The sequence below is a fragment of the Abramis brama genome (genome assembly GCF_963993115.1).
Source record: "Abramis brama genome assembly, chromosome: 4".
In the NCBI taxonomy this organism is placed as follows: Eukaryota; Metazoa; Chordata; class Actinopteri; order Cypriniformes; family Leuciscidae; genus Abramis; species Abramis brama.
In genome coordinates, this window is record NC_139966.1 from 57,547,924 (window position 1) to 57,558,857 (window position 10,934).

At 39.9% G+C, this 10,934-nt stretch overlaps 1 protein-coding gene across 1 annotated transcript in view; it reads left to right on the top strand.

The window, feature by feature from the left end:
* Positions 1-9,583, top strand: part of ptn (pleiotrophin) — a 48,407-nt gene extending 38,824 nt beyond the window's left edge. Inside the window, exon 5 of the mRNA XM_084110992.1 lies at positions 7,817-9,583. Coding sequence (XP_083967118.1) covers positions 7,817-7,872 — 56 coding nt within the window. The 3' untranslated portion in view covers positions 7,873-9,583. The remainder of the gene's footprint in view (positions 1-7,816) is intronic.
* Positions 9,584-10,934: the final 1,351 nt, after the last annotated feature.

The window sequence follows — 10,934 nt, forward strand, 5'->3', positions numbered from 1 at the left end:
AGCTGAGATTAAATAAAATGAATTAAACCTAAATGGCAATATTAAAGGTTTATATTAATACTAAAAAGACAAAAGCACTTAAATAAATGACTAAAAATTTAACTAAACATCCAAAATGTATCATATTTATCCATAATCTGACGGCACTTTTATTTCTGGACATAACTTTGAATCAAACATGCAGCAATATGAGGTCATGTGACAGACACATTGTTGTCACAACATTGTCAGAGTATAGTATAGAGTCTAGAAGTCTGTGCTTTAAAGGTTACACTGAAATATTGATCAGTGAAGCTCTTTCTCTATTGAGCTCGAGTCCAGAAGACTCTAAACAATCTATTAAAGTTTCATAAATGTGATGGTTTACAGTGTATCAGTGTTTAAGGCCACAGACGCCAGACGTGTGTGTGTGTGTGTGAGAGAGTGAGACTGAGAGAAAGAGCATGTGTGTTTGAGAGAGAGCGTGTGTGTGTGTGTCTGTGTGAGAGAGAGCATGTGTTATTGTGTGTGAGTGAGTGAGAGAGCATGTGTGTGAGAGTGAGTGTGTGTGTGTGTGTGTGTGTGTGTGTGTGTGTGTGTGTGTGTGTGAGAGAGAGAGAGAGTGTGTGAGAGAAAGTGTGTCAGAGAGTGTGTTAGTGTGAGAGAGAGCATGTGTTATTGTGTGTGAGTGAGTGAGAGAGCATGTGTGTGAGAGTGTGTGTGTGTGTGTGTGTGTGTGTGAGAGAGAGAGAGAGTGTGTGAGAGAAAGTGTGTCAGAGAGTGTGTTAGTGTGAGAGAGAGCATGTGTGTGAGAAAGTGTGTGTGACACCGTGTCTTAACTACACACGACGCGACGCCGCGACACGCGATAAAAGGATCTTTTCCATGTTAATCAGAGTTTTTGTCCTAACCAGGCGCGACGGCGACACGCGACGTTTCTAATTTAGAAACGGTTTCTATTTTTCTGCGACGTCACGCTGGAACAACAAACACAAAGTGTGGCGATGATAATCTCAGGTGCTGTTTATGTGCTTTATTTAATGTTAAAAGCGTGTAATGTGACTTTGAGGGCCCTATCTTGCACCCAGCGCAATTGACTTTGTACACTGACGCATGTATCATTCCTATTTTGCACCCGCGCAAAGCGCGCTTTTCCCTCCACAGAAGCACGTCGCTAAACTAGGGAATGAACTTGCGCTCCCTGGGCGGTTCAGCGCAAAAAAGGAGGCGTGTTCCGGCGCAAACGTTCCTTCATGCTATTTTGCAGGTTTAGAAAACAATTCCGCCACTAACCAGGAAAAAATAGTTTAAAGTCAGTGGCGCGTTGCGCATGTTATTCATATGCTATTTTAAGGGCGCATGCTTGGCCCTAATCAATGTAGCGTGTGCTACATACACTTTGATTCTCTCATCTACACAGAAGCAGCAGTTTTCATTTTTGCAAATCATACATTATTATTATGATAGGTAGATAGATAGATAGATAGATAGATAGATAGATAGACAATTTATTATAAAAGCATACATCTAGCTTACACATTTACCCAAATTATCATACACCTTTTTAACCGAAGTTAATTTGGGTGGGTTTCTCCATCCCCAACGTCCCTGACGAGAGCGTTGCTCTCCTCGGCTGTGAACCGCTCCTGGCGCGCGTCTGGCAAATCCGCCGTTATAATAGGAATCCGCTTTAGAACAAAGCGCGTCTGCTCTTAAAGGGAATGTGAGATGACGCTCTGATTGGTTTATTTCACGTTACGCCCCAAACCACACCTATGAATAATGAAGCTACTTCAGACCAACCCATTTTAGATTTGCGCCTGGCGCAAGAGTCATTTATCCCGCTGGGAAAATAGCAACAGCGCCAAGACCCGCCCACAAAGTTACTTGCGCTTTGCGCTTTGACACTTGCGTTTCAGATCGTTAAAATAGGGCCCTGAATGTCATTTAGTGCTCCGGCTTTGTAGCTGTAAAAGCAACAATGGATAATTCACCTCAGATCTTGAAATTAAACAAATGGAAACAAGAACGTTAAAACTGTGAACAAACAAGTGTATTATTTGACAAAGATTGTTTTAGTAACTCAGCAGCCTATGTATTTTTTAAATGGTGTAATATTTGTGAATTTGATTATGTAGCTACTTATCCATTTTCTTGCGAGTGCCGTCAAGATTACTCTCTAGTGCTGTGCACTTGCCGCGAGACTCCGCCTACACAGCGTTCTGATTGGCTGTGATTTTTGATTGACGTTGTGGCGTCTCACAGTCGCGTCGCTTCTAGTGTGGACAGACACACTGCCTGTCGCTGGAATTTTGTCGCGTCGCGTGTAGTTAGGACACGGTGCGAGTGTGCGAGAGAGTGTGTAAATGTGAGTGTGTGTGTGCTTGTTTTTCGTGTGTGTGTGGGAGTGAGAGAGAGAGCGTGTGTGAGAGAGTGTGTGTGTGTGTGTGTGTGTGAGAGAGAGAGTGTGTGAGAAAGTGTGGCAGAGAGAGTGTGTGAGTGATAGAGAGAGCATGTGTGTGTGTATGTGTGTGAGTGTGCAAGAGAGCGTGTGAGTGTGTGTGTGCTTGTTTTTCGTGTGTGTGGGAGTGAGAGAGAGCATGTGTGAGAGAGAGCGTGTGTGTGTGTGTGCGAGAGAGAGAGCGTGTGTGTGGGAGTGAGAGAGAGAGAGCATGTGTGAGAGAGAGCGTGTGTGAGAGAGAGAGCGTGTTAGTGTGAGTGTGTGTGTGCTTGTTTTTCGTGTGTGTGTGTGTGTGTGTGTGTGTGTGTGTGTGTGTGTGTGTGTGTGTGTGAGAGAGAGAGCATGTGTGTGTGCGAGAGAGAGAGCGTGTGTGTGTGTGCGAGAGAGAGAGAGAGAACGTGTGTGTGTGTGTGCTTGTTTTTCGTGCGTGTGTGTGCTTGTTTTTCGTGTGTGTGGGAGTGAGAGAGAGAGAGCATGTGTGTGAGAGAGAGCGTGTGTGTGAGAGAGAGTTTGTGTGGTAGTTTTTCGTGAGTGTGTGTGTGTGTATTAGTGTGAGTGTTGTTTTGCAGGACTGTGTTGTTGTACATCTCTATAAGTGTGTTACCGCGGTCCTCCAGTGTCTCCGCTGATGAATCCTCGGCTGTGATATCACTCATTTGTAAGTCGCTTTGGATAAAAGCATTTGCTAAATTAATAAACGCAAATAGAAACGTTGGCAAGCGTTCAGCCTAATCAAAAGAAATTCGTCTTGATATTCCACAAGCATAATTTTTCAGTCTGAAAGTTGCAGATTTATTTTTCCTCTGCAAAAGAAAACACACAAACCGACAGTAACGTGTGTGTTGATCCAACTGATGAAGAGGAGCGTCGTCGTGTTGCCATGAGATTCTGGAGGAAATAGACTGTGAATTTACCAAACCTATTCTCATAGTTATCATCGGCATAAGATCTCGATAAGCTGGATCTGGAGAGAGAGAAAGAAAGAGAGAAAGAAAGAAAGAAAGAAGGAGAGAAAGAAAGAAAGAAGGAGAGAAAAAAAGGAGAGAAAGAAAGAAAGAGAGAAAGAAAGAAAGAAAGAGAGAAAGAAGGAGAGAAAGAAAGAAAGAAGGAGAGAAAGAAAGAGAGAAAGAAAGAGAGAAAGAAAGAAGGAGAGAAAGAAAGAAAGCAGGGGATTGGAGGAGAGAGGGATTGGTCTGTAATGGATGTGATGGTCTTGAGCTCGAGTGCTTCTGCCACTGAAAGAGTTTAAAGAGGCGAATCCATCATCACACACCAGGAGCAGCTCAGTGTGTGTGTGAGTGTGTGGGAGAGAGAGAGAGAGAGTCTGTGTCCATGTCTGTGTGTGTGTGTGTGTGTGTGTGTGTGTGTGTGTGTAGAAGATGAAGAACTGACCAGTTACACCAGTTAGTCTCCACAGATGCTTACTATCTGTCTCCTTCAGATCAGTGTATCTCAATGTGTGTGTGTGTGTGTGTGTGTGTGTGTGTGTGTGTGTGTGTGTGTGTGTGTGGGAGAGAGAGAGAGTCTGTGTCCGTGTGTGTGTGTGTGTGTGTGTGTGTGTGTGTAGAAGATGAAGAGCTGACCAGTTACACCAGTTAGTCTCCACAGATGCTTACTATCTGTCTCCTTCAGATCAGTGTATCTCAATGTGTGTGTGTGTGTGTGTGTGTGTGTGTGTGTGTGTGTGTGTGTGTGTGTGTGTGTGTGTGTGAGATGAAGAACTGACCCGGGGAAACACCAGTTACAGTCTCAACCAGACCGAGATCACAGACTCAATATCAGCTCAAACATTTCTCAGTCAATACACTCTTAATGTGTGTCAACAACTGACCCATTGGAGTCGCTGACAGTGTGTGTGTGTGTGTGCGTGTGTGTGTGTGCGTGTGTGTGTGCGTGTGTGTGTGCGTGAAAGAGAGAGCGTGGGAGTGTGTGTGAGAATTTGTGATGTGTAAGAGAGAGAGTGTCCGTGTGTGTGTGTGTGTGTGTGTGTGTGTGTGTGTGTGTGTGTGTGTGTGTGTGTGCACGAGTATAATATCTGTAGGTAATGTGTATTTGTGTGTGTGATAGTGAGTGTGTGTGTGTGTGTGTGCGAAAGAGAGAGAGCGTGGGAGTGTGTGTGATGTGTGAGAGTCTGTGCCTGTGTGTGTGTGTGTGTGTGTGTGTGTGTGTGTGTGTGTGTGTGTGTGTGTGTGTGTGTGTGTGTGTGTGTGTGTGTGTGTGTGTGTGAGAGAGAGTGTAATATCTGCAGGTAATGTGTGTTTGTGCCCTTTTCAGTGTGCCAATAAACAGAACAGAGGTGATTAGAAACTCCCTAGAAATTCCCTGCAGATAGACCATAAACACACACACACACACACACAGGGTGAGAGGGGCGTCGTCGCATGGGTCTGTTTGAGGTGATAAGAGCGTCAGCAGAGAGGATTGTGGGGGTTTGGGAGAGGGTGCCACTGTCACAGATGGATGAGCGGAGGCTGTAAACAGGTAAACACACACACACACACACACACACAGCAAACGTCTCACCTGTTAGTATGTCCCGCTGTACGGCAAGCCGGAAGGATCATCACATTACTCACACACTGCAAAACATGACGTTCCTCCTCAGAGTTTCTGTCTCGTTTTCCAGCTCAAATATCCAAACACTCTCATTTACTGAAGAGAAATGACTGGAGATATGAAGTCTTGTTTTAAGTGACTAAAATCATAACAAATATAATATCTGTCGATGGGATCAGAAAAAGAAAATTAATTTTCCCTTTGAATTAAGTTTGTTTTAATCTCATACGATGTTTGCTCTTGTTTTAAGCTCAAACTCATTTTTGATCAGAAAACAAGACTTAATATCGTCAGTCATCGTTCTTCTCCAGTAAATAAGAGGATATTTGGATATTTGTGCTGGAAAACAAGGAAGAACGTCATGATATTCATGAGGAGTTTCTCAGCCTCTGATTGGCCGGATGCAGAAATGATCCGGCAACATTGTGTGTGTTTGTGTCTCTGTGTGTCGGATGTCAGGTCACATGATGTGGCTCGTGCTAAAGGCTGATTGTCTAATAACAGCCTGAACCGCTGGGGTCTGTCCAGCTCATGAGACGCAGATGCTGATGTGTGTGTGTGTGTGTGTGTGTGTGTGTGTGTGTGTGTGAATACTGCCCTGAAAACAGCTCAAAACAAACAGCATGGATGACTGGGCCGTTTCTCCATCATTCTGGATCACAACTGGACTAATGATATCGCTCAGATGTTACTCTGTTAAAACTCACGAGACGCTTAATTATGTTTCATTTAAGTATCAACTTAAGTTTAACACAATTTATATAATTTTATATATATATATATAGTGTGAATGAGAACATATTAATGGATATTCATACTAAGAACTGTTATAATCTATCATTAAAAACTGCAGTTACATTCGAACTGTCACATTAGAATTCTACTTCCTGTTTGGAACTACATTCAAATTCAGAAAATGACAGTTAAAGATTCTAAATCTTTCAAACTAATGCTTTCAAAGTCATTTTACAGTGAATAAAGACATGATTTATTCCTGTTTTGTGTTTCCTGTGTCATTTCTTCAGTGTGTAAAAGCTGAAATGAGCAGAACAGGAGTTATTATTCATCATAACAGCTTTATTTGCTAGAACTCTTCTCCAAAAGTATATCGCACGATACAGCAAATCTTATAAACGCACAGATTTGATGAGAATGACTGAGCTGATATTGAGATCTGATGCGGTGTTCAGTTCGAGATGTGGAGGATTATGGGTGTTTCCTCAGGAGAGACGCAGTAAACGTCTTGAAGGAACAGTCCATGTGTGATTCGTCTTTCATTCCAGAATAATCACATGTTGTTCTGATGGTCTTTTGGTTGTTTTTGTGTTTGATTTGAATGGGTTTAATCTTTATGTAAATGAGATGCTAATGCTATGAGCGCTTGGATGGAGTTATTGACGTAATCATCATCATCACTCAGTTTAATGAAGGTTTTTGATTATTCTGTGTGAAAACGATGGATGTTTGGCGAGTTCAGACACGAGCGCAGAACACAGGTGTTGATGACGAGATCAACTTTACACGTGATAAACTTTAATCAACAGGTGACGCTCTCTCTCTCTCTCTCTCTCTCTCACTCACTCACTCTCTCTCTCGCTCTCTATCACTCTCTCTTGCTCTCTATCTCTCTCACTCACTCTCTCTCTATCTCTCACTCACTCACTCACTCTCTCTCGCTCTCTCTCTCTATCACTCTCACTCACTCTCTCGCTCTCTCTATCACTCTCTCTTGCTCTCTCTCACTCTCTCACTCACTCGCTCTCTCTCTATCACTCTCTCTCTCACTCTCTCTTGCTCTCTCTCGCTCTCTCTCCCACTCACTCTCTCTCTCTCTCTCTCTCTGTAAATCCAGAAGAATGTTAATTAAACTAAGTCAAGGTTCATTTCATATCTGAGATGAGATTTATGCAGAGGAACATTTATAAATATCCTAATATAACAATAGAATAATTCAGGGAAGGGTGATTATTGTTAACTAAATCTATTAACACGTTTCTGTTAATTTACACAAAGCTAAAATAAAATATAGATATTAGTAGAAAAACTTTGTTGCCTTTGCAATAAAGTTAAAGAACAAATTAGCTGGAATTAAAATAATAATAAATGGCAAAAGCACACAAATCGGCTAAAAATTTTACTAAAATAAACATGAAAACTACAAGTTACAAAATAAAAGCTAATTCAAAATATTAATACAACTACAATAAAAACTAAAAAGTCATTTTTTTTCTGGATTTCTAGTGTGAGTGTTTGTCAAATTGTCTCAATTCTCGTTATTATGCAAAGAAATTACTCTAATGGATAAAATATTTATTTATACATCAGTTGCATGTTGATTTAAATAAAAATATGGTCATTTTTTATCTTACACAAAACAAAATTCTGTAATATAAAATAAAAATAAGATACTGTATGAGAATGAGAATCATACGCATTATCCATAATTAACAGCAAGAAGAATATGTGGTTAAATTATCATTAAAATAATGTCAGAGTGCAAACACTTTTAATTTCTCATTTTCATTCGGTTTAACTTGATGTACTAAAATAACTAAAACAGAAATAAAAATGATTAAAAACGATATAGACATATTTAAACTTAGGCTATAAAAATGACAAAAACACAACAAAATTACTAAAACTAATTTAAATGAAAACAGGAAATATAAAAATAAAAACTAATATGAATAATTAAAAACTATAGTATCTCACTAAATAATGCAAAATATTCTTTTTTTTCTTTTTTTGGGGGGGGACTGAAGCTGTGTTTTCATGAGATTCATGTGTGTTTAACACTGATGGTTGTTCGTCTCTCCACAGATTCACAGAAACCAAAACGGGACGGAAAGAAGAAGGAGCGAAACCCGGCGGACTAAAGAAGATTCCTCCTGCTCCAGATGTGATGATGATCTCTTACACTATATTTCTACATCATTCGTAGCTTTAATTTACAGCTCACAGAATAATAATACATCAGTGATTAAAGGAAGACAAACGAGTCTACTAAAATCTTCTAATGTTAACACAAAACATCCTTAAAAAGAGTATAAATTAGTGCATTCTGGGAAATGAAGTGTGCTTCCACAGTCCATTTTCTTTATACGCATCATTTTAATCATTGATCATCTGATGTTTCTGAAATATCCAATACGTGGTGTGAATGAGAACATATTAATGGGTATTTATACTAAGAACTGTTATAATGCATCATTAAAAACTGCAGTTACATTCGAACTGTCACATTAGAATTCTACTTCCTGTTTGGAACTACATTCAAATTCAGAAAATGACAGTTAAAGATTCTAAATTCCAGAAGAAACTAACGCTTTACAGTGAATAAAGACATGATTTATTCCTGTTTTGTGTTTCCTGTGTCATTTCTTCAGTGTGTAAAAGCTGAAATGAGCAGAACAGGAGTTATTATTCATCATAACGGCTTTATTTGCTAGAACTCTTCTCCAAAAGTATATCGCACGATACAGCAAATCTTATAAACGCATGTTTCATCAATGACCGGTACTCCCTTCGTTGCCCTAATAAAGATCAATAACATTCATATTCATTAATAAACACATGTATTTACACGTCATCTGTGCTACACATATAGATAAGAGTATATTACAAACGTTAAGCTGATAAACCACACGTCACACGACTGATGGAAGCCACAACTCACAGTGAACAGAAGCACGTGACTCAATGAGAAGAAGCTATACAGAGTATTTACACCGTCATCTGTACACACACCGTCACACAAACCCAGACTCGAGTCTCAGGAACGAGTTTTAAGTTTCTAAGATGCTATTTCACGTTAAAACACGTCCTGAGACTCTGTTCAAGCCACACAAAACACACTCGACACAAGTACAAACTCAAATGTTTGACATGTTTTTTTTTTTCCCTCTTCTGCTCACCAAGGCTGCATTGATTTGATCACATATACCGTAAAAACTATGAAATATTATTACAATTTGATTTAATTGAGTGTATTTTAAACTGTAATTTGTTCCTGTGATCAAAGCTGAATTTTCAGCATCATTACTCCAGTCTTCAGTGTCACATGATTCTTCAGAAATCACTCTAATATGATGATTTGCTGCTCGAGAAACATTTATGATTATTATGAGTCATATTTTTTTGAGGAAGCTGTGATGCATTTTATTTCTCTGGATTCTTTTATAAATAGATGAGTGTGTTTCCTTTGTCAGAATTGTCTCTTTCAGATCGTCTACTACTAATAAAAACACATCTGGACTCGTGTGCGTTCCTGTAGTTTGAACAGCAGCAGCACAGAAAGGTCATGGGTTCGAATCCCAGGAAATGCTTCTATAAAGATGACCTATTTCTGTATATTAACTTGCACGGATTAATTGTTCACCACGAGACTAATGTGCACTAGTAAATAGAGTCAGTTTTGATTTTATGGCGACTTTAAATGTAAATGGCACATGAACTCTATCGCCCCTTGAGGACTGAAGTTTGTTACGCCACAGTAAGTTCAATAAGTCACATTGTTAGCAGAGCATTTGTGTACTTGTGTGTAGTATGTTTATGTCTCACAGTTCTTAAATAAAAAATAATAATACATTTTTAGCGTGTGCTTTAGTTGATATCGCACCAACAACTTCATAAAGTCATCCTGCTAAAGTCTGTCAGTTCATGTCCATCATGTATGGCTTGATTCTTCCGTGCTGAATCCTTCCTCACACTCTTTTATGCAGAATCATTTGACATATCGATTACAAAAACATTATAGAAAAGCATCCGTGACTGGATAAAGTCTTCTGTGTGTTGTTGTTTATATCTTGATAATCGTGTGTCTTTGGCAGCCGTTCTGCTGTCAAACGGCCCGTGTGCGCGGGATTTCACACACTAGATTTGAGTTTCTCTCTCTCACACACACACACACACACACACACACATTGACTGTCCCGATGATTTGAAAACCACACGCACAAACACACAGTGCGGTACAACATTACAAACACACAGATACAGGAGGCTCGAGGTGCTCCAGGGACTCCTGTTATAAACACACACTCGGGCTGCGTCCCAAATCACACAATCTCTTTTGAATAAGTAATTCGAGACAAAGTATGTTCTCTAGGCCTGTAGTATTAATGTAATCTAGATGTTGTTGTCACTGTCACGTGACCTACCATCCTCTCCCGTGGCCTCATGGGATATTAAAGTGTCCATCATATGCACACCTCACACTCAGTATGCCAACTCTTTTATGACTACTGTACATTCGGATATACTTTTTTTGTGTCACACACTGTTTTTCGTTTACTATATAGTAGGGAAGTGTGCGATCTCGGATGCAGCCTGATTGCACACATCGGTCAGTGTGTGTAATGCGCGCGCGTTATAGTATATTTCTGCACTGACCTCAGGGTCACGAGCCTGCAGATCACACACACACACACACACACACACACTCTCTCTCTCTCTCTCTCTCTCACACACACACACACACACACATACTCTCTCTCTCTCTCTCTCACACACACACACACACATACACTCTCTCTCTCTAACACACACACACACACACACACTTTTAAGTTGTAAAAATATGGACGTTTCTAAAAACTAATATAGAGAAAACCAACATAAAAGAACACTAGAATAGAGATTTCATAACATTTCATAAACATTGAAGCCCTTTAAAGTTAATTGTGCTGTCAGTTTGCTCATGATTATGATGAAGATGATGATGGTGATGATGGAAGGATGAAGATGGTCCTGAAACTCGGAACACACATACAGAAAATTCTAAATAAAAAATATACTTTAAAGTTTTTTTGTTTTTTTTTAACTTTATGAAGTCTGTTTTTAGAATTGATATTTACAAGATTGGCCACTCCATGTGTCACTCCAAAACTCTAAACTCTGATTGGCCATCTCTGAAGTCAGAGGGCGGACCTTCAATAAA